Source organism: Macrotis lagotis, chromosome 1 (genome assembly GCF_037893015.1).
Source record: "Macrotis lagotis isolate mMagLag1 chromosome 1, bilby.v1.9.chrom.fasta, whole genome shotgun sequence".
Lineage (NCBI taxonomy): Eukaryota > Metazoa > Chordata > Mammalia > Peramelemorphia > Peramelidae > Macrotis > Macrotis lagotis.
Genome location: NC_133658.1, coordinates 275,235,612 through 275,260,333, shown reverse-complemented (window position 1 = coordinate 275,260,333; position 24,722 = coordinate 275,235,612). Strand labels below are relative to the sequence as shown.

Genomic DNA, 24,722 nt, shown 5'->3' with positions numbered 1-24,722 from the left:
CCTTCGTCTTGATTAAATTGCTATCGGCCAAAAGGAAAAAACCCACACATTACAGGAACAACGACATGGTCTGACAGGTCAGGCGGTGTAAGGTCAGTGAAGGTAAGAGAGAACCCAAGTCATCTTTAGCCTGGTCTGACTGGAAGCAGAAAGAACTCCCATCTCACAAGCCTGTGCTCATTCCAGCAAAGGCCAACCCCAAGAAGCTCTCACTGTCTCTGCTGCCTCCGGGAATTAATTTATCAAGAACAAATAATCTTATGAGTCGGGAAGATCAGAGTCGTGAAACACTTGGGGCTGAAACCCAAAATTAAATTTCCCAAGGGCCAGTTGCTGCATACCAGTCATCATCAAGCAGGGAAAAGCTCGAATTTAGACTCTGCTAGCAACAGCTATTCCAAGAGCCCATCTGTATACTGCACTTGAGATGAATAGGGACAAGACTGTGGCTAGGATTATGGCCACATAATCTTCTACCTGGCCCCAGTTAGAAGCCCAAAGCCTCATTCTGTTTTCAACTCTTTCTGATAAAACCTATGTGACTTTCTCAGGGCATCCAGAGCAATGAAACCAGAGGCCTGTATCCTGTGGCCTTCTGAGGTGTTATCCAGGAATTATTGTTCCCAGAAAAACCCTGAGTCATATTCCTGCTCTCCTGCCTTTTGCTGCTTTGGGGTACTGTAAAAAAGGCTTTTTCTTACCTCCTATTAAGATGGAACTTCCATGCATTTCATCCCCTATAACTCAATGGAAAGCTTTCTCTCAAAAAGACTCATTTTCTGCTGATTAGAAGCAAATCAAATCGAGAATTTGTCTGCTTCCCTAAGCAACCAATGCCAGACAATGCGAATGTGACCTGACACCATCCAGCCCTGTCATGTCCCAGCAGCTTTGACCCAGCTCCCTGACGCGGGGACTTCCAGAGACTACTGTGAGAGAAGTTTGTTGCCAAATCAGGGAGCACTTTCCTTCTCCACAGAATCCAGAATTCCTGTACCTAATCCCTGGCAGCCACTCACTCCTCCAAACTAAAGCCCCCCCCCCCATTTGAATAAGTAGGGTTGGGGAAGAAATCTCTTGGCTTACTCATCATGGTGACTTCATCTCTCAGGTTATACTGAAGAGGTCATGATGAAAGACCTATCCTGGAGTGTACAGAGATAGCTTAACACTGCACTGAACAATTGTTTTATTTTTCCTCATTTCTGAAACAGTTATAAGAGTGGTTCTTCACAGAGCATAGGAAAAAGGTTCATTCCACCTCAAGCAATTTTTCTTCTTCAAATATTCAACAAAAACAGTGTCCAATCCTCCTTCCTCAATTTTTCTCATGCACATAATCCTTTAAATTGAGTGGGTGGTAAACCAAGGACAGTCAGATAAGCCTGGAGCTGAAATGGGTCCAGAGCTCAAATAGCAATTTCCTCCACGGAATCAGAGTTCCTAGCCTAATCTAAGGGACTCAGTTTCCCCTTGTAAAATGAATGGATTAAAAGAATATCTTAAAAATTCCTTTCCTGATCTAATTTTCAAGGAATCTCTGAATTTATATAGAATAACTTAGCAGAGACAAATGACTTCCCCTCATCTGATAAATACACCATGGCTCTGAATTCAATGTAGCATCTGATTCTTTTTTTCCATTTCTATGGATCATATACTTTGAGGGATTTATGGGGGCATTGGAAAAGGAAACCTAGCCATAAATTCTATGAACAGCTATGTACCTTTCAGCAAGAATACAGTCTACCAGAAAAGGAAACATTTCAGCTGTTACACATCTTTTCTCTTTCCTTGGGTCACCTATGATATTCATCCTTTCCTTCAGGGTTAACATCTCAGACTAACAATGAAGTGATATACTAGTAAGACAGAACCTAGAGTATGCTAGCTGGAGGATAAGCAGAGAGATGACTGATCAGTCTAAATCCAGAATACAACAAAAAAGAATCTGTAGAACTGAACTTTTCTTTATTTTTGGAGCTAACATTTGAAGAGAAAAGTTCAGTTTTCCATTGTTTCTAGAAATACTGATAATTTCAAAAGTTAATAGCAAGTAATCAGAACAGTATATATAGTTTAATGGTCTCAATGTTTTTTGTGAAAACAACACTACATACCCAAAAAGGAAATTTTAAAGTGATTTGGGGGTGGTGGTGGAAGGGAGGACAAACAGGACACTTCTTAAATGAACCATGTGCAGTGGGGAACAGATCTGAGTAATTTTCCCACCAATTACCCTGCTGTGGGTCACCACCTGAGGAAACAGGAGGCTTTCCCCTCAACCATGGATTTCTTTTGTTTCTGTAAATCCAGCTCTATAATCATCTAATGTACACTTGGTGGTGTGTGTATGCACAGGGCCTCCAGAGAGGAAGGGATATTTCTAAATGAAATGAAAACATAAGTGAAACCTGGAAGTATAATACTACCACTCCCTGAATACTAAATCATCATGGATTAAATCATCTCATTGAGAGAAGGAATTACAAAGTACTAAGATAGACTATCCATGAGATGTAACTCTTATTCCTATGCTGCTTATGTAAGCAAGTAAAATTAAAAACATCAACTTGCTCATTCATGGAATTATATTTGCATAATCAACAAGAAGTAATTATGGTCTTGATAACACAATGCAGACAAGTAAAAAGCTAGTGATTAAAACTGCTTTGGGATTTCCACAAATAAAATTGGGTGCATATAGATTAGGATAAAGGGCCTCAGTGTCTAATGCATATACTAAAGGCTTAATAAAAATTTGTTTAAAAATGATCATCACTCACATTCAATTCATTCTTGGAGAAATAAAATCACTTTTCCCGGGAAAATGGTGTAGTTGAGGATTTTTGTGTGTGTGTGTGGAGTTAAAAAGATTGGGAAACCAGTTAGTCATCATCTGTAATCGCATCCCTCAGGTTTTGCCAATAAAGTCTTTAGAAAATAATATCAGAGGCAATATCTTTCTCACATGTCAAGAACAAAGTAACCCAGGAAGGAATTTTCTCAGGAAGGAATTTTCTCAGGAAAATGTGTGACTAGCAATTTGCTGCTGGTATGCAAAATCAATTTCACACCTTTGTTTTCTTTATCCTGACCATCAAAAATTTCTCCTGGCAAATTAGAGGTACTTCAAACAAGATGACCTGATTTTTCCCCCAGTTTTAGTATCATGGCAAAATGAGAAATGTAAAATTAAGATGACATTCTCTAATCCTAAATAAAGTTATCTCTCTACATTCCCCTAACCTGAACTGCAAGTTCATAGTTTTCAATGTCATTATAGCAAAGTGACATACAGAAACACAGAATATTCACAAAACCAGTTTTAATGGCTATGAAGTTACTTTTTGTATAGCTGGTACTGGTAAGACAAAGAAGTTACTCTCTCCAAATACCCAAGAACATATTATATTCACTTCCTCACCTCCAGGCAGAATCATTGTTTATCACCACAATACAGATAAGGAAAAGATCCAGTTCTCTTATGTAACCTTATTTTGTGTGTTTAGCAATGAAGGCAAAGCATTTCTTCTAGATAAATGCTGGATTACAAGTAAAAAAAATCACATGTAAAAATGAAAAAAGCCTCTTGCAGGTGGATAAAGAACATATATTGAAAGCAGGTCATATCTAATAGCACCAGATGAGTTTCCAAGAAAGGTAGACATTAATAGGACTTAGCTTCCCATTTTCTTCTGTAATGAAGTTTATGTTCTCATATATAATCTCTGGGGGGAACCCAAACACACAATTCACTGAACACCTAACCACTTTTTATTACAGCTCTTAAAAGCAATATATTTTGACTTTAAATTTTGCATTATATTTATTGAATGAATGAAATAACTCTATTTCCTCACTTTCTCTCTCACCCTCCTCACACACTACACACTAAACACACACACACACACAAACACACTTTTTTTCATGCAGGTTACATCTACTTTGTATGAAAGCAAATTATAGTGAATTGAATTGTAAGTAAGGATAACAAGAATGCTAAGAAAGTCAAGTTTCTCCCAAGCATAACATTAGAGATTCGAATGGCATAGCAACAGTTTGTTTTTCCACTGAGTTCACCAGTTTTGATGAGTGACAGCTTCTCAGTCCATATTTACCCACTGTGAACTTCAGCTGTCTATGACAAACTTCTGTGGAGAAAACTCAAGACATGACAAGTCCAAAAATGGAAATGGAAACAAAAGAGTCAGTAAAGAACAATCCAATAACAAATGATAGATTACTAAATTGACACATTTAAAAAAAAAAAGATTTAATTAAATTTAAAGAGCAAGCCAACCCTCTTAAAGAGATTGCTTGCCCAGAACATCAGTACTCAAAAGTCTAGTGTCTCAAAGACCACTCCTCAGGGTATGCACAGTTCATCTGGAAAACATCTGCAGCACAGCTACTGGAAGGCCTTCCTTTACCTCCTTTCTGCACCTTGAATAGCAAGATGATGCTACTTTCTCTAGGGGAAGTGACAGGAATGGATAGAGAAACGGCTAGAAAGTGTTTTTAATCTTGGCTGCTACAAGCACAAGGATCTCCCCAATCTTTTTCTGCCAATTCTCAATGTCCTTGGAGACTTCACACCACAGTTCCCCATGTCGGGGCTCTGCATTCTCACAGCGCTTCTTGACCTCTTCCTGCTGCTCCTAGAGGAGAAACCAAAACAGCATTTTAAAGTAGGTATCTATCTACTTTCATGTGAAGGTTATCAGCTCCAAGGACCCCATATATTTACTCTATCCCAGCACAAGCAGTCAAGGCATACAAAAAGATTTCAATTCAAAAAGATTATGTTGTATAATTAAGGAACCATGAGTTTCTGGCAACAAAGAGGTCAAATGTTAATCAGTGACAGAGTAAATACTGAAATGTGCTTTAGTTATTTTCTGACGATTAACATATGGTCAATCCTCCACCACGCATTATGATGAAGGGCAACTGAGGCAAGAATAATACAACAAACAAATAATCTTAAAGTCCTTTACGGTCAGCTTTGGAACACACAACTACCTTATTTCATTTCATTTTATTGTCTGGGGGCAGATGCAGATTTAAAACAGACTGAAAGATATGATATTTGGCCTACTTATGGTACTCTAAACATTTTACAATTCAATCTTTACTATAGAAATTCATTCCTTTTCTCCCATTTAAAGAAAAACAACAAAAGAAAAGCATGATCTAACTAGTAGCTTCTAAGAAGTGATATTTAGAAGGCAAGAGCTCTTATTACTGAAGGGAAGGTTGCTCAGAAGCCCAGTCTTAAGCATATTCAAGCACTATTCATAACATATCCCAAATCAAAGAATATTAAAGAGAGACAGGACCTCAGAGACCCACTAGAATCTAGATTTGTCATTTTACAGAGAGGAAAATTAAGGGTCTGAGACATAAAATGATTTACCCAAAATCACGAAGCAGAATCAGAACCTGAACCCACATCTCCCAATTTTAAGTTTTCCAGAGCCCTTCCACTATACAATCTCAAATCATTTCAGGCTAGAGAAGGTAGGAAAATAAGGGAGGAGCAATCTAGGAACTGTTATTAAAAAAAGCTTCCTTACCTCTGTACCATGTTGTAATTCAAATTTGTAGAAGAAAGCCCAGGCATCCCCCAGATCTGAGTCAATCTTTACTGTTCGGTGGAACCACTCCCTGGCCTTGGTAATCTTCCTTTCACTCCAAAATAGTCTATGGCAGAGAACAGCAAGAAGTAAACATGAGTGGGACACCATTTCCAGCACATGCTCATTTGAAGACCATAAGATTATACAGGACCAAGCAGGTATGTATTAAAAGCTCTGAGTCAGAAAAAAGCTAGTTTATTTTTAAAGATGAGGAAATCTGCAATCTCTCTGAATCAACAACCATAATTTTCAGAAAATTTCCAACTGCCAGATTTTCAAATTCTAATAAAATAGTATTTTCTGATAGATCAAACAATGAAATACAAAAATGAATACTCAAAACTGCATTAAATTCATGATATTACCAAGGAAAGGACACACAGAAATATTTGAGGAAATTAATCTAAATTAAGGAATTTCCTGGATGTCCCTCCCTTGTTCAATCTAAAATAGAACCATGGGCACTCACTCCATTAAAGATATAAATTTCCTTGAAAGAAAGTTGGTGCTGTACATTAATGCCAACAAATAAATCACATTTATAAAATCTGTGAGATTAAAGTTCCCAAAGATCTTTATCACCTTCTGTCCCTGCAAAATCCTATTCAAGATCCAATTTCATAATTACATAATAACAAAGGAGAAAAAAATGAAAAGGAATTTATAAAGTGGGGTGCTAAGACAACAATAGGGAGTTTGGATTATGTTTGCTGAAATCCAAAAATTCAGTCTCCAGATTAAGTCACCACAAGCTACAAATTAGGATCAGACTTCACAACAGTCTTATTAGACACAGGTTCAAAGAGATACCACATCAAAGAAAAATGAATGCAAATCTTAAAGTCACTATCCCAAGTCAGATGGGCGAACCACAACAGTTATATTCATGTCCAAGTTAGATATAATTTAATTTTCCCTCTTTGGCTATAGCTGCCATTGTGCAAATATTTTATGGGCTTGGTTTCTACACATCAAACAGGGCTCAATTATGCCAGTCAATTTCTTATGAATAAGGTGACTGTTGTGGCTGGTATAAGTTACTAAATGGTATAATTTCATGACCTGATAACATGATTGTTTTTTAAGCCTTATGGTTCTGTTAATTGCATAAGTGTTAGATAAACTGTGATTTAAAGAGCATGAACCCTGATAATAGAGATACAAAATACCAGTATGGGAACAGCTAGGAGTAACTTATTTACTTTAACCAAAGCCTTTTACAAGGTTGTTATAGCTATCCCTATCAGAAAGTTATATATGAAAGTCATACATATGCAGAAGCACATGTGCTGGATTTAGTTGTATAACTAAAGAGGTACAAGTTGGACCAAAAGAGGGTCTGGAAAAAGTCTTCTCCTTTGCTAACTAACTGAACTTGCCACATTATCTGTCAGTTGTCTGGCAGCCTATAGTGCTGAAGCCACTAGAGTCTGTGGAGTCTCATTTGCTTTGGTTTGGAAGAGATTGTGAAAGAGCTGGACACTAATTTCCACTTCTCATCTATTACATGCTTTTGGCACTCAAGAGAAAATAAGCAATAAAGTAGTTGGCTCTGATCACTGTAAACCAAAGCCAGTCATGCTTTGCAATAGAAGTCATTAGAAAGTCATTGTGGGGACCAGGAGGAAGGAGGGGGCAAACCTTACCAAATGAAATTTAAGTCCAAACAATTAAGATCTGATCAGTTTTTAAATACACTAAGAGAAAGAAATAGGGAAAGGAGAATTTTCATCAAGTCTAATTTCAACATCAGCATATGCCTCTTGAGTCTTTCAAATAAGTTATATCAAGCAAATGAGAGGCCAGGGACAAGTTTATGACAAATGAACATCTCCCTGGAAGAATGCAAGTCACTAACTTTGGAACCATGTATCTGTACTGAAGAGTTGCTCACTACTCAAAAGTTTTCTAGACAAAGTCTTGTAAGATGTTCTCTGTAATACTGCAACTAAGTCCTTATTTCAGAAAGTAAAACTGACAAAGTAACAGGAGTTGTATTACTAGAAGGAAGACTGGAATAGGCCAAGGGAACTATCTGACTCCCTAAAGAGAAACTTTAAAGGGAATAAGAGATCATGCAAGAGGAAGATTTCATTCATGGACATGGGACAACCAGCATTGGGCTTCCAAGTTGCCTGATGAGCTTTAGTCAAGGAAAAATCAACCAAACCCCCAAAGAAAAAGCACAGTCTTCCTATTAGATAAGAAAATATCTAGTCAGAAAGCATATTTCATGTACATTTGGGAGAGGAGGTAGGGGAAAATATTTAGAAGAAAGGTCTTTCCACAGATCCTGTGTAACTTAAAAAAAAAAGACCTAAGTCAAGAAAATTATAGTAGCTCTGAATCTTCTTTATCATGGTCTAGGGTACGAGGACTAAATATAGTCTCACTCAAAGAGAAACAAACATTTTCTTCCCCAGGAATCTGTACAACTAAAATGCCTGTATCTGTCCAGTGATAATTAACAAGAATCAATATTTGATTAAATGAAGGGGCCTGGAAAAGATTGCCAAAATTACATATTAAAAATAAAGTTCCACAACAAAGCACACATCTCTCTAAATCAGTAAGCAGATTCTAATAATCTATAATCTTAAAAATATCAGTTGGAAGGGGTCTCATCAATCATATAATCCAATTCATGCCACCATCATCAACACCACCATTACTACCACCCCAAATCCTTAATATAAACACATCTGACAAGCAGTCATCCAGTACAAGTTTGCTTGAAGACCTCCAATAGAGGATACGCATTATCTTATAAAGCAGGTCATTCCACTTTGGGATAATTCTTATAGTTATAGGCAGTTTTCCCTCAACATTCTGTCTAAATTTGCCCCTTTCCAAATTCCATCTAATTTTGTATAACAGGGCCAAGCAAAACAAATCTAATCCCTCTTCCACACAACCACTTTGACATAATTAAATAGTTATCATGTCCCCTCCCCTATCCCTTTCTTCTTCAGGTCCCCCAGTTACCTTCTAATAGCATAAACTTGAAACTTAAACTTCATTAAAGACAGAAATCTCTCAGAAGAAAATTAGTGCTATCCATTAATGCCAACAAACACATCATGTATATGAAATGAAATCTTTGGCAATAAAGTTCCTAAAGGTTCTTTATCTCCTGCTCTGCACCTGAAAAACTTTGTCATTAACTGCAAAAATTGTAAAGAAAAAAATTAAAAGGAAGTGGTAAAACAGGGTACAAAAACATTAACACTTATAAGGTTTGCTCTTTCTTCTTAAATCTAAGTAACTCGAGTTTCTTCTCTCTATCTTCCAGGCATATGCTTGAGGCCCTTCATCAATCTAGGTGTCAGTTTTGGCATGTTCTACCAATATCCTTTCTAAAATACTGTGCAAAAATACCACTACTGGGTCTATACCCTGCAGAGACTATGAAAAAATAAAAAAAATCACTTGTACAAAAATATTCATAGTAGCCCTATTTGTGGTGGCAAAGAATTGTAAATTGAGTGAATGTCCATCAATTGGGGAATGGCTTAGCAAATTGTGGTATATGTATGTGATGGAACGCTATTGTTCTATTAGAAACCAGGAGGGATGGGAATTCAGGGAAGCTGGGAAGGCTTTGCATGAACTGATGATGAGCAAGATGAGCAGAACCATGAGAACACTGTACACCCTAACAGCAACATGGGGTTAATGATTAACTTTAATGGGCCTGCTCATTCCATCAGTGCAACAATCAGGCACAATTCTAGGATATCTGCAATGGAGAATACCATCTGTATCCAGAGAAAGAATTGTGGAGTTTGAACAAAGACCAAAGACTGTTAACTTTAATTTTTTAAAAAAACCGTTATTTTATTATGTAATTTTGCTATCTCTTATACTTTATTTTTTTCCTTAAGGATATGATTTCTCTCTCATCACATTCAACTTAGATCAATGCATACCATGGAAACAATGTAAATACTAACAGACTGCCTTCTGTGGGGGGTGGGGGAAGGAAGCAAGATAGGGGAAAAATTGTACAATTCAAAATAAATAAATAAAATTTAAAAATACGATGCAAAAAACTGAACATAATATTTCAAATGAGGTCTCATCATAATGACACTATTACTTCCTTTTTTCTAAAACCAATGCCTCTCTTAATAATAGTAATATAGTACACTAAATACATAAAATGAAGAGTTACTTAGCCACAGCTAGCAGGACATGAGGGTCATGTTCACACTTCTTCAGGGCATCTACACTTTTAGTCTTCCTCTGGGGTCTTGCCTCAAGGAAAATTGCTTCTGACCACAGAATACCTAAAATGCAAAAAAGAATCTAGTCATTATTTTTCTCAGGGATCCAACTCTAATTGTAAACTTTCATAATAAAAAAAGTCTATTTAAAATAAATCTAATATTCCCCAACTAGAAATCTATAAGCAAATGTACTCAATCTTCAAATTTCACATCCTCTGAAATTCTGATACATATAACAATCTGGCATGCTGATGGAACATCAACCAATCAACAAGTATTTACTATGTTACAACTATGTGCCAGGCAATCTGCTAAGCAACAAAGAGAGGTAAACAGTATGTGTACTCTCTCTCTCTCTCTCTCTCTCTCTCTCTCTCTCACACACACACACACACACACACAGCCCCCCAAAATCTATGTAACATAAATAGGAAATAATTACCAGAAGGAAGGCATTAAAATTAAGAGAGGCTGGGAAAACTTCCAGTAAAAGATGAGTTTTTACTTGGTATTTGAAAGAACCAAGAAGGTCAGAGCAGAAGAGCATTCTAGATCTAGCAGACAGTGAGATGGGATAGTGTCATGTTCCCAGAACAGTCTAGAAGCCAGTCACTAGATCAAAAGAGTACATGTCCAGAAATAAGGCATAAGAAAACATTCTCCTACCATTTTCTGATAGGGATGAGCTAGAAGTGCTCTTGAATGATAAACAAAGCATTTTATATTTGACCTAAAGTTCCCCCAGAGGGAGAGGGATAGTCAAAAGCACTGAAGTGGAGAGGAATACAGATCTACCTGAGGGTTATTGAAACAATTCAAGCATGAAGTGATGAAGGCCTTCACCAGAGTGCTGGTAACATCAGAGAAGAGGAAGGAGTTTATTCAAGACATGAAGGTGAAAATGACAGGTCTTGGTACCAACTGGATATGGCAAAGATACAGTGTATGGAGTGGGGTGGGGGTGGAACAGATAATCTAAGATGACTCCAAGGTTGTGAGCCCAAAGGACTAGAAGGATATTTTTTTCCCCTCTACAGAAATAGGGAAGGTAAAGGGGGCAGAGGGAGTTTAGGGTGAAAGATAACAAGTTCTATTGTGAACATAATGAGTTTAAGATGTCCACTGTACTTTCAGTTACGATTCCTGAAAGGAGATGCAAGATTTGAAATCAACAGAAAGTTTGACGAAGCTTGGACAGAATTAAGAATCATAAGCACAGAGATGATAATTAAATCCATGGGAGATGAGATCACACTCAGAGGGACATCTACAGTTAGAGGGCATGATCTAGAAGAGGGTTCAGCAAAGACAAAAAAAAGAGCTCAGCTAGGTAAAATTTAGAAGCTCAAATTTCACTTCAAAGGAAAAAGTCCTTTTTGCTGATCAGAAATTACATAAATTCAAGACATGAAATCATACTATTTTCCCTCCCTGAAGCTAAGCTAAGAATTTATTTCCAAGAAAAGTGTCACCTTAGAGAGTGACAAAGACAATCTCTTGTCATCTGAAAATGAAGGCTTCAGTATAAGCAATATAATAGAGTCTGACTAAAGAATTTAAGGGTTCAAATCTCAGCTCTGACCCTAGTTGTTATGACCTAGAGTAAATAAATCACATAATAGCTCTGTCAGTTTCCCATTTTAGGATCATGAGGTTCAGTGCTGATAAAGATTTCAAGGAAACAAGGAAAAAGTGAGGTTTAGTAACTTGTACAAAGCCACAGAGTAAGTAACAAAGCTAGGATGCAAACTCAGGTTCCAAAAACAGCATTCTTACTACATTGTATGTCAATAGACGAGACACAAATGTACACTGTCTAAAGTGTTATATATGCATGAATTCAACCCAAGATACTTCATAGAACATGGATCTGGACTGGGTAATTTTGCAAGCAGAGAATTCTAATTTGACACTAATGGATCTGAGATTTCTCTGGTATGGCCACTCTGCTCCATACCTTTATATTATCTCCAAGTTGTTTGTTTTTTTTATTTTTCACTTTAATTATTTTCCTTTAATCATCCACAATCTGCCTTCCTACCCTCCTGAACCCTAAACTCTGACCCCCAAACAAGAATACAAAACCTATTACAAACATCAATCAAAGCAAATTTTTCACATTAGTAATATTCAAAAAATATTTGTCTCTCTGCATCTTGAATTCTTCATCTCTCTGTTCAGAAAATGGGCAGCAAATTTCATCAATAGTCCTCTGGAATTCTGGTTGGTTACTATGCTGATTAAAAGTTCAGTACAGTACTATTCCATCACAATTATATACTATCAGTTATTTATCCATTCCCCAATTTACGGATACCCCCTCAAGTTCTCATTCTTTGTCACCTCAAGATATATAAATACACACACACATACACATATATATTCTGAATTTGTTTTGTTTAAAACTAATCCTTCCTTTAATCTCCCTTTCCATCTAACTTCCCTTCCTCCCTTCTGTTCTTATTTTCTTATAGAGCACCATCTTTTTGTTCTTATGTGTGAGTGGTGGATGTATACACTTTCTTTTTTTGACCAGTTCAGACAAGTTACGTTCCAGTGTCAGTCACTGTCCACCACCTCCTTATTTGTCTGGATGATTGATTGTTGCATAGTCATTATGTGTCTAACACTTCTTCCCTTCCCTCCCCTCTTTCCATTTTTTCTAAATCCAGGTATCATCTCTCCATATCTGAATGCAAAAATTGTCTTTCTTTAATTCTTTATCCTTTTTCATTCATGTTTACCCTTTTATGATTATCTTCATTCCTATGTTTACATCAAGTTTCCTTCATCATTTTGGTCTTTTTATCAGGACTGTTTGGAAATCCTTTAAAAAGACTTTAAATGCCCATTTTCCCCCCGGAAACAATATAGTCAATTTTGTTGGGTAAGTTACTTCTACAATAAGCCCATGTCTTTTGTCCACTGGAATATCATATTTCAAATTGCTAGATCATGTGTGATTCTGATTGTGGCTCCTTTATACCTGAATCTTTCTCAATGTCTCCTTCCCTCCTTTCCCACCCTGCTCTACAGAAGGCCACCATTTAACACAAATACACACATATACACAGACAGATGGATAGATATATTAAATCATTCTATGAATACTTCTCTCTATCAGTACTTTCTCTGGAGCAGATAGCAGCTTCCTTCATAGATTCTTTGAAGTGTATTTGAATATTTATGACTCAGAATAACTTAAGTCATTCAGAATAACAATACTGCTGTTACTGCATACAAAGTTCTTTTGGTTTTGCTTATTTCACTCTTCATTACTTCATGCAAGTCTTCATGTTTTTCTAAGCTCAAACTGTTCATTTCTTTTAGTGCAACAGTATTCCCTCACAATCATATATCACAACTTATTTAGCCATTTCCCAATTGATGGGCATCTTCTCCATTTCCAATTCTTTATCAGTACAATGAGAGCTGCTTTTTTTTTCCCTGATCGCTTTGTAAAAATTGACCTAAAAGTGAGTGATATTGCTAGGTCAAAGTATATACCCAGTTTTATAACTCTGTGGACATAATTAAAGATTGCTCTCCAAAATGACTAGATCAGTTTACAGACCAACAGAGTATTGTGTATCAATTTTTCCACATCCCCTCCAAAATTTGTCATTTTCTCTTATTATTTAATCAATCTGGTAGGTGTGAGATGCAATGTCAAAGTTATTTTATTTATATTTATTCTATTCAATAATGATTTAGAGCATTTTTAAAAAATTTTTTGCAAGGCAATGGGGTTAAGTGGCTTGCCCAAGGTCACACAGGTAATTATTAAGTGTCTGAGGCCACATTTGAACTCAGATACTCCTGACTCCAGGGTCCATGCTCTATTCACTGCGCCACCTAGCCACCCCTAGAGCATTTTTTTCATATGACTATATAGAAGTTTGATTTCTTCATCCAAAAATTGCCTGTTCATATCCTTGGACCATTTATCAATTAGGAAATGACTCATGTTCTTATAAATTTAATAACATTCTCTAAATATTTGAGATATGAGACCTTTATCCAAGAAAGTCTACAAAATTTCCTTAGAAATTTTCAAATTTTCTTTGAATCTTGGCTATATTAGTTTTAACTGAACTAAACCTTTAATATAATCAAAATTAGCCATTTTACATCTTCCAATGCCCTTTCATATTTATTCATAAATTCTTCTATATATAAGTCTGATGAGTAGTATGTTTCATGGTATTCTAATTTACTGATAGCTCTGTTTATATCTAGATCATCCATTCATTTTGACCTTATCTTGGTAAATGGTGTAATATTGTGATCTATACTAGTTTAAGACAGATTGCTTCTAGTTTTCCCAACAATTTTTACTAGTGAATTTTTCCTCCAAAGCTTACAGCTCTACATTTGTCAAACACAGGATAACTATAGTCATTCACTACTATGTACTATATATCTACTCTGTTCCACTGATCCACCTTTCTATTTCTTAGTACCAGACAGTTTCATAATTTTCACTTTATACAATTTAAGATCTAGTATAACTATTTAAATCTTTCTTTCTGGCTACCCTCAGTATTTTTTTTTACCTGGAAGATCTCAATCACTTTCAAGTAATTTGCTTTTACTCTATGATTATCTTATACTACTTTATAATTTCATTCATATAACTTTGTTTTTATATTTCTTGTTGTCTCATAAAGTCATTCGTTTCTATTTGGTCCATTCAAATTTCAGGGACAAAGTTACTTTGGACAAGGCTTTAAAACTTCTTGTGCCAAGTTGTTAATTCCTTTTCCAATTCTTTCTTCTATAGCTCTCATTTCTTTTCCAATTTTTTCCCTCAAGTACTCCTATCATATTCATAAAAATATTTTATACTTTTTCTATTTTTTAATAACTCTTACTTCATCTCTTCCAAAAATTCTACTTGAGTTTAAGCCCAAGTTGTGTTTTTCTCTGAGACATTGCTTATAGATATTTTAGAATCATTCTCTTCTGCATTGAGTTCTAAGCATCCCTGCTATCATAATACTTTGTTATGGTGGAGTGTTTTTGTTCTCATTCTTCTTGCCAACTTTCTGACTTTAGTCTTGATGTTAGGGCTTGGCTCTGCCACACTTATTCAGACAAGGTCTGAAAACTCCTGTTGCTTTTTTCTTAGGGTATATTATTATGTTATTCTGAGAACTCAACGATAGTCTAGGGATCTGTAAACTTTCACTGCTCCCTGATATGGAGCAGGAATGAGGAATCTTTTTTCTGTCAAGGGCCATTTGACATTTATAACATCATTCGCAGGTTGTATCTGGTCAAACATTTAATTAATTCTAGAGGTGGCTAGATGGTGCAATAGTTAGAGCATCAGTCTTTGAGTTAGGAGGACTTGAATTCAAATCTGCCCTCAGAGACTTAATAATTACCAAACTATGTGACCTTGGCTAAGTCACTTAACCCTATTGTCTTGCAAAAAACAAAAAAAAAAGTATTTAATAAATTCTAAAAAGCACCTTGATGAAGTTTAATAGCTGTAACCTTTTCTGAATCCTCTAAGTTCCTGACCTGGGTTTCAGTTTGAGCAACAGTAGTCTGTTGCTGGACTCAGTCCCTATCAGTCAGCTGGAAAGCTCTATTGACAGAGTGACCATAATAATGTAGGCTCCCCTTTGGTACAGGCTTCCTGTTCTAGTTATTCCTTTGCAGGCTAGACTAAATGCTGGAGTTTCTAATCTGAGCCTGTTGTATAAGTCAAACCACTGTCTATTGCTGTTTTCTAAACTTCTTCTTTTCTCCATACACAACCCAAGATGTTCTTGTTTAGGGACACCACCCCATGAGGTCCCCTTCTCAGTCTTCTCAGTCTCTCTGTGGCATGGAATGAGGTAGTGATCACAAAAGGGCACAGTTGGAACCTGTCCTCATCACAATCCCCAGGAATGGGTATTATTACCAGTATAGGTAGGAACATCCTTATCTTGAACTATGGAGTGCGCAAAACATGACATAATTTTAGCCTGACTCATTTATGATGTTCACAGACCTCCCTGTTTCCTTTGTTAACCTGTAAAATATGTTGAACAAACAACTCACTGTGACCTTCCAGATTTCCCCCATCAGGATTCAGTCTAGTATATTTCTAGAATTGTTGAGAGAAGTCTGTGGAGGGGAACTCATTACAGTTCTTCCTAACACTGCCATCTTGTCTCTGCTTCTAACATATTATATGCATTTTTTAAATGTCTTTCCATAAATCCATCACAGAGAGCCTTCTTCTATTTTCAGTGATTCATGTCCTCAATTTTGTCTTTCACACTACCTCTTGTGTACAAATCAACATCAATCACATGCTAAATTCTACTTATGTCCTTTATACATATCTTTCTATTGCCATCTGGGTTACTCATAATTCTGGTGCCTCCAAGTTCATTATGTTCCATGATTTGCACACACTGAATCTCACTGAGAAAATACAGGTTTAGAAAAATTGTCTCTCACAGCAATGATCAATTTATAATAATCAAAATATCATGGGATTTCTCAATCACTTCTTTCTATTCAATTCTGGGTCCTAATAACCAAAAACCTATAGTACACAGTGATGAAATCATATAATGGTGAATTAAGTGAACAGGCTACTTAATTTTGCGTATAATTCTGTTGGCAATATTTTTCATCCATTTTGCTTTTCAAGTACATATGATTAAATCTATTTCTTTCACATGATGAAGAGATTTTGTGAGTTTCAGAGTTCAATGCAATTAGCAAATCATTTTCACCTATGAACATCTGGAGAACCTTGCCATCAATAAGCAAACTCCTTTTTTGGACTCTTCTGTAATAGGTGATGAACACCATCTATGAATGTAAGTCACACTCTGATGTCAATATCCAGGAGATCACAGAATAACTTTACCTTCATGGGCTTATCTTTATTGATTCTTTTATTATTTTCATGTTTAACACTGTGTGATGATCAACTATGACGAACTAGCTCTTATCAGCAATCTAAGACAATTCTAAAAGACCTGTACTGGACATCCACGTTCAGAGAAAGAATTTTGGAATCAGAATGAAGATTAAATCATTCTATCTTCACCTTTATTATTTTGCTTTTCCCTTCTTGTGATTTTTCCATGTTGTTCTGAGTCTTCTTTCACAGCATGACCAATAGGGAAATATGTGTAAAATGATTGTACATATATAACCTATATCAGATTACTTTCCATCCTAGGATGGGGGGAAGGAAAGGATAGGGAAAAATGAATGTAGAAAATTATCTCCACATATAACTGAGAAAATAAAGTTTTTCTGTTTAAAAAATTAATTTTCATTTTTAATGTTTTCATACTTTGTGTGAAGAAAGCTGATGCATACATCTATTTTATTCTACCAAAAAACAAATACCATTTTAAAAATCAACCCGGTGAGATCTTGAGGAAGTATGGTGTGCTGATTAGAGTGTTGTGCGTACTTCCTCAGATACTTATTAATAACTCTAATAACTCTGTGATTTTAATAATTTAATCAATTGCTCTGTGTTTCAAGTTTACTTATCTGTAAAATGAGGAGATTGGGGGCGGCTAGGTGGCGTAGTGGATAAAGCACTGGCCTTGGAGTCAGGAGTACCTGGGTTCAAATCTGGTCTCAGACACTTAATAATTACCTAGCTGTGTGGCCTTGGGCAAGCCACTTAACCCCATTTGCCTTGCAAAAAAAAACAAAAAACAAAAAAACCCTAAAAAACCTAAAATGAGGAGATTGAATTTGATGGCCTCCAGCTCTAAATCTGTGACCCCTACAATCTTATACTTTCTAGACCAATTATTTGTAGGATTCTAAAGACTTAGAAAATCACAAACAGTTATAGAAAGTGTACCTGTTTATTTCTCATGTCTTCATAAAGGATACCACTGAAGTATTTGTCATTGTCATTTCAGGCATATCCAACTTCATGATTCTATCTGAAGTTTTCTTGGCAAGGATACTGAAATGATTTGCCATTTCCTTCTCCAGCTCATTTTACAGATGAGGAAAGTGATGCATACAAGTTTAAGTGACTTGCCCAGGGTCTAAAGCCAAATTTGATCTCATGAAGATGACCATTTCTGATTCCAAGTCCAGTGCTCTACCCACTGTGCTAGCAATCTTTTTGTCTTTTCTTTTTTTAATTTAAAGCATCATCAGAAATCTTTTCCGCCAGACTGGGTGGCAGTGGCAGTCTTCTTCCCTTCTCCCATTTCCTTCCAGTTAGACCCTGAGCCTGGGCCCTGATCCTCTCCTTGATGTCTCTCAAGAAACAGGCTTTGGCTGGGGCAACAAGAAGGTGGAGCAGAAAAAGAAGGAGAAAAATCACTGAAGACAAAACTTTTAGTTTGAAGAATAAGGGGCAAAGAAAGTTCATAAAGGCTGTGACTTACCAAGTTAAAGATAAGTCAAGTTAAATCCATGACAGGTTGCACAAAATGAAGGTGAAAAAAACTCCCAAAATACTTGAGGATCTAAAAGAATCATCCAAACTGGTAGCTGCTGCTCAGAAAATAAGTAAAAGTGCAAATCCCAAATAGAAGTATTCTTCAAGCAAAGGCAATGTACTAAATCTAAGTTCTCCCATGATTTACCTCTTAAAAGAAAATATAAAAACAAAAGTATTTATACAGATGCAAGAGATAAACTTGAAAAAGATACCATGAATAACTGGGTTCAGAAAAAGTTGGAAGAAGTGGTAAACAAGAAGCATGATGAAGTGGAAAAGAAAAAACCAAAACTGCAAATTTTGTGCAATTTTACAAATAGTGTTCAGGCATTTTCTTGACTGTACTACAAACAACAAATATGACTGGTCTGGGGTTTGCCCTGGAGGTGGTTTTGCATTTAAAAAAATAAGAAAGGAAAAGAAGATGAAGTTTCATTAAACAGAAAGAGCATGTTCTACTTTAGGATCACATATTACCAAAATCACTGAGTGTCTTTTCTTACACAGAAGGGAAAAAAAAAGACAAGAAAAAAATCAACAAGCTTAAACAAGATATAGAAAGAAGAAAAAGCTTTAAAGTAGGAAAAGCACTGGTGAAGCAGCCATAAAATAATATATTCAAAGAAGAGGTATAATGAGTTTGAAGATCTAGTAAGGGTAAATGATAAAGATTTGGGTCAGAATATCCCAAAGGGTGAGGATGAGATTGGTATTAATCTGTGGTCAATCTTTAGAGATTTAGTACATTATACTTCAGTAGAAAATAATGATGATAATAAATTAAGTAAAGCTTCAGGAGTTAGAGCAGAAAGTAAAGAACAAATCGATTTGGAAAAAAATGAAGAAAAATGGGAAGATGCAGTTATTGGTGCCGAATGACAACAAGCAAATAAGATAAAAAATTATCAACTCAACATAAATTGAAATTGACTAATTTTTTCTCCTGTCTAAAATTTTTTAACAAGATGTTTTTATTTTCTCACATTGATTTGGGAAGGGAACTCTTTCCTCCAAAAAAAGAAAAAATAAAAGAAATATTCACCCATATTACCTCTATTCTGACCCTGACCACATCTCATAGTCAAGTCATAAGTAACCTGAAATATAAGGGTCATCTTAGAAAAGCTTTTGAAAATAATCAAAGAAATTAACTGCTTTTTGCAATTTTTGAGTTTCATTGCACATTTGTTATTACCAAGTTCAACATACATATTGAACATTTAAGTTGAATCTTTTTAAATGAGTAATTTGATTTCCTTTGCATTCATGTATTAAAAAAAGGACTGTCTAAAATAAAAGCACCGTATTTCATAAATAGTCTACTTATACAAATTCAGTGTTTGATTTTTATGGATAGTTAGTCAGAAAGACATTAAAGAGGCAGGTTCTTTAAACTAAAGGCATCATTTAAATGCCCTCCATAAAATTGCCCCTCTTCTTCTTTTGCCAACAAAGTTGTAAATAAAAATCATCAGATGTTAAAATTTAAAAAAATTTCCATTCTTTTGGAAATGGAAAAGTTTCCTCCCTTTTAAAAATATCTTTTCTCTTTTAATTTTCTTTAAGGAAAATATGTTCCTACTTTTATTTATTTATTTTTTTTGCAAGGCAATAGGGTTAAGTGGCTTGCCCAAGGCGACACAGCTAATTATTAAGTGTCTGAGACCGGATTTGAACTCAGGTACTCCTGACTTCAGGGCCAGTGCTCTATCCACTGCACCACTTAGCTGCCCCCTCTGTTCCTACTTTTAAAAAATCAAATGCCTCTAGCTTCGATTTTTCTGCCTTTGGTCAGGTCCAGAAACTTTACTAGAATATATGTTTTCTCAATACATTATAAATATATCAATACCATTACAAATATACCATTTAAATTATTATTATTTTGAATTTTTTTCTTTTCCCTTTACTTTATTGCTTATGTATGCAGGTCTATATTTTCTTGGGGGGAGGGGGTATTATGTTTACTCTTAAATAAGAATATTTTAGTAATATATAAAAAGCATTATTTGTACAAAATAAGAATAAATGAATAAAAAAAAATGGAGTTGCAAAGAGCCAAGAAATTTCCTAAGACCACAAACACAATCTCTTTGCCAAGCAGAGAGACTTGGCAGCCAAGAGCAGCATTCCTTTAAAGCATAAGTTCATTTAGGGTGGCTAGGTGGTGCAGTGGATAGAGCATTGACCCTAGAGTCAGGAGTACCTGAGTTCAAATCTGGCCTCAGACACTTAATAATTACCTAGCTGTGTGGCCTTGGGCAAGCCACTTAACCCCATTGCCTTGCAAAAAGACCTAAAAAAAATAAAGTATAAGCAATTGGTGGATTCTCTCCATTTCTATTTTGCCCTCTGCTTCTAGGATATCAGGGCAATTTTCCTGTAATAATTCTTTGAAAATGATGTCAAGGCTCTTTTCCTGGTCATGACTTTCAGGTATTCCAATAATTTTTAAATTGTGTTTCCTAAATCTGTTCTCCATATCAGTTATTTTTTCAATGAGATGTTTCACATTTTCTTCTAATTTTTCATTCTTTTGGTTTTGAAGTATTGAGTCCTGATTTCTTATAAATTCAGCAATCTCCCTGAGTTCTATTCTTTGTCTGAAGGATTTGTTTTCCTCAGAGAGCTTTCTTATCTCTTTTTTCCATCTGGCCAATTCTGTTTTTTAAAGCATTCTTCTCCTAAATAACTTTTTAAGGAGTTTTTTTGAGGAGGCCTTTGACCTAAGCTGGTTTATAGCATGTTATTTTCTTCAGCATTTTTTTGGATTTCCTTGACTAAGCTGCTGACTTCATTTTCATGTTTTTCCTGCATCTCATTTCTTTTCCCAATTTTTCCTCTATCTCCCTCACTTGATTTTCAAATTCTTTTTTGAGCTCTGTCATGGCCTGAGCCCAATTTCTGTTTTTCTTGGAGTCTTTAGATGCAGGAGTTTGTACCCCCTCATCTTCAGATTGAGTATTTTGATCCTTCTTGGGATCACAGGCAAAGTATCTCTCAATCGTGTTCCTGTTTCTCTGCTTGCTCATTTTTCCAGCCTGAGCCTGATTTCGGGGTGCTTCCTGAACTTTTGGGACACCCCCCACAAGGATCTCAGTGTGTAAGGCTCTGTCCTCCCTCCTGGTCTGTGAATGACCATAGGTGTCCCCCTCTGCCACGAGGCTGAGGTGGGGGGGGGCGCCCTGCTGTTCTACTGGGGGCCTAGACTGCGATCAGGATCTGAATGTGGTCAGAACCCCAGAATCCTGTTTCAGGGGCAGAGGACAGAGCTCTGCAGTCTCTCTCTTCACTCCCCTCCCTTGGCTCAATGGGCTCATGCCCTGGGGGCTCCTGCTTACCAGCTCCGCCTGCTTCTATTTCCTGGATCTGGGCTGCCTTGGCCACTGCATGCTGTGTGCCCTGAGGGCTGGGCTTCACTTGCTTGCTCTGGCAGAGGTGCCCCCGCTGTTCCCCCAAGTTTTGCCTGGTGCTCCCCAGGGTGTAGGTTAGGAAACTGCCCCCACTGCTGTGAACCGCAGCTCCCAGCGCAGAGGCGCGGAGGCTGAAGTTCCTTCGCTCTGGCAGGCCACCCCTCTGATCCCGTGGAGCCGAGCCTTTCCACTCTTTTCCAGGTTACCTTGGGTTGGAGAATTGCCTCACTGGATCCCTCTATGGGTTCTGTCTCTCGAAGAGTCCTTATTTTATAAGTTTTGCTCCAGAGCAACTGAGAGAAGGCCCTCTCCTGTGGCCCTCTTGGCTCCGCCCTCCAGAATCCCAACTCTATTCTTTTACAACTGTTTTGTATCATTCAAATGGTAACAATTTCTTTATGGTTGTTTATTTTAAATTTCATGTAATTTGTAACATTGAAAAATGTCATCTTTGGAGTCAAAATGGCGGAGTGAAAAGGAAGCCCTCTGAAGCCCTCCCAAATTCCCATCCAAACAACTAGAAGATTTCCTCAAGACTGATCAAGAAGCAAGGAACCGGCTCACTAGCATGGCAGGAAAGGTTGGTCACACTGGAAGGGAAGGGGAGTGAGATCCAAGAGCAGCAAGCCGCAGCAGCCAATCTCACAGCAGGGGGCCTGTTGCAGCAAGGTTCCAAACTTGGGTCATTCCAGCAAGGCCCTGCTGCAAACTAGAAACACCCTAGACAAGCAAGCAATCTGGATAATGCAGTAAGGTCCTACCCTAGCACAAGCCACCAGTGAGACTGCTCCCAGGATCTACCAGCAGAGAGGCCCTGTTTCCACAGCAGGCCAGCAGCTTAAATAAACCCCACACTTGCAGAGGATAACAGGGAGGCCCCACACCTTAGCACAAGCCAGAAGGGAAGCTTACCATCCAGAACAAAAGCAAGCATTTAAGCCCTGAAGACCAGCAAAAACTAGGAGTAAGACCTAGACCACAACACAAAAAGCTTGGGAGCAACAGGGTAAGAGCCCAACTCTTACATAAAAAAAGACAAGTTGCTAAAAATGAGCAAAAAACAAATAAAAAGAGCTTTATACTACAGTGATAGGGAGGATTAAGGTAGAAACGTAGAAGAAAACAACATCAAAATGGCTACATGTTAAGTCTTAAAGAAAAATGGAATTCCTGAAGAACTTAAAAAAGGACTTTAAAAAGCAAATTAGAGAAGCATAAGAAAAACTGATCAAAGAATTGAGAGTAATGAATCATGAAAAGAGTCAATAGCATGGGAAAAGACATACAAAAATTTACTGAGGAAAATAACTTTCTAAAAAAATAGAAATGGCCAAATGGAAAAGGAAATACCAAAATTCACTGACGAAAAGAATTTCTTAAAGATTAGAAGTGAACAAGAGGAAACTAATGACTCTGTGAGACAAGATATGATAAAACAATCAAAAAAATTTTTTTAAATTGAAGAAATGAGGAGACTTGACTTGTGCGTGTGCGCAGCCTCTCACTGCTTAATCTGCAAAAATGTCTGACAAACCAGATATGGCTGAGATTCAGAAATTTGATAAGTCTAAATTGAAGAAGACAGAAACACAAGAGAAAAACCCACTGCCTTCAAAAGAAACAACTGAATAGAAGCAAGTGGGTGAATCATAATGAAATCTGCCCTGCCAATATGTACTGTACATTCCACAAGCATTGCCTTCTTAATTTTCTTAATTTTACTTAATTTTACTTCTTTTAGCTGCAAAGAGGTTGGATAAAGTTTAAATGACTGTGCTGCCCCTTGCAACATCAAAAGCATAAAGAACTACTGACAATGAATTGAAGATCATGCCGGCTGCCTCTTTCACCATCTGCCTGTCCTGGCTAGTTTGGGTCTTGGTGGCATTTAAATTGTTTTTTTTTTTAAAAGCTTTCATGTTGGTGAAAAGAAGAACCGGGTGGGACTACATTAAATTTAGTGAACAATAAAATGCAAAGCTGTACCAAGGTCCTGGCAAGCTGTAAAATGCATTTAATCGGAGTGCCATTTTTGGGGGGTTCAAATGATTTTAATTATTGGAATGCAATTTTTTAATATTCAAATAAAAGTTTTATAACCTGATATAAAAGTTGAAGAAAATGGAAAAATAATTAACCTAGAAAATAGATCATGAGAAATAATATAAGAATGACCAGATTACCTGAAAGCCATGATAAAAAAAAAAGAAACTTGAATAACATCTTTCAAGAAATTCTCAGGCAGAAAACTGCCCTGAGGTACCAGAGGGCAAAATAGAAACTGAAAGAATACACCAATCACCATCTGAAAGAAATCCCAAAATGAAAACTCCCAGGAACATCACAGCCAAATGCCAGAGTTCACACATCAAGGAGAAAATTATTGCAAGAAGTCAAAGAAAAATAATTTAAATATTGTGAAGTTATAGTCAAGATTCCACAGTATTTGACAGAATTTGATTCCACATTAAAGAAGTAGAGGACTTGGAATATAACATACTGGAAGGCAAAGGAATTAAGATTATAATCAAGAATAAACTACTGGGGCGGCTAGATGGCATAGTGGATAAAGCACTGGCCTTGAAGTCAGTAGTATCTGGGTTCAAATCCGGTCTCAGACACTTAATAATTACCTAGCTGTGTGGCCTTGGGCAAGCCACTTAACCCCATTTGCCTTGCAAAAAAAAAAAAAAGAATAAACTATCCAGGAAAACTGAATATAATCTTTCAGGGGGAAAAACAAACATTTAACAAAATAGAGAATTTTTAGTGTTTTGATTAAAATGCAAATACTGAATAAAAAAATTGACCTCTAAACACAAAACACAAAGGAAATATTAAAAAGTGAAAAATAAGCAAGAGAAAACATAAAAAATTCAATTAGGTTAAACTGTTTATATTTCTATACTGCAAAATAATCTTTGTAACTTTAACAATTTTATTACTTTAAGAGTTAGTTTATATAGAGAAAAGGGTGTGATATATAAGGTGACTTTGA

General features: G+C 36.5%; 2 protein-coding genes and 1 pseudogene across 3 annotated transcripts in view; 2 read left to right on the top strand and 1 right to left on the bottom strand.

The window, feature by feature from the left end:
• Positions 1-4,255: 4,255 nt before the first annotated feature.
• Positions 4,256-24,722, bottom strand: part of PRPF6 (pre-mRNA processing factor 6) — a 75,367-nt gene continuing 54,900 nt past the window's right edge. For both annotated transcript variants that reach the window (XM_074210524.1, XM_074210525.1), the window contains 3 exons: positions 9,817-9,931; positions 5,580-5,706; positions 4,256-4,661 (listed from right to left, as the gene is read on the bottom strand). In XM_074210524.1, coding sequence (XP_074066625.1) covers positions 4,509-4,661; positions 5,580-5,706; positions 9,817-9,931 — 395 coding nt within the window. In that variant the 3' untranslated portion in view covers positions 4,256-4,508. The remainder of the gene's footprint in view (positions 4,662-5,579; positions 5,707-9,816; positions 9,932-24,722) is intronic.
• LOC141505038 (zinc finger CCCH domain-containing protein 15 pseudogene) lies at positions 18,121-18,957 on the top strand (annotated as a pseudogene).
• Positions 23,246-23,356, top strand: LOC141505039 (thymosin beta-4-like). Its single transcript, XM_074210526.1, has one exon. It carries the CDS (start codon positions 23,246-23,248, stop codon positions 23,354-23,356), a length of 111 nt encoding a protein of 36 aa, XP_074066627.1.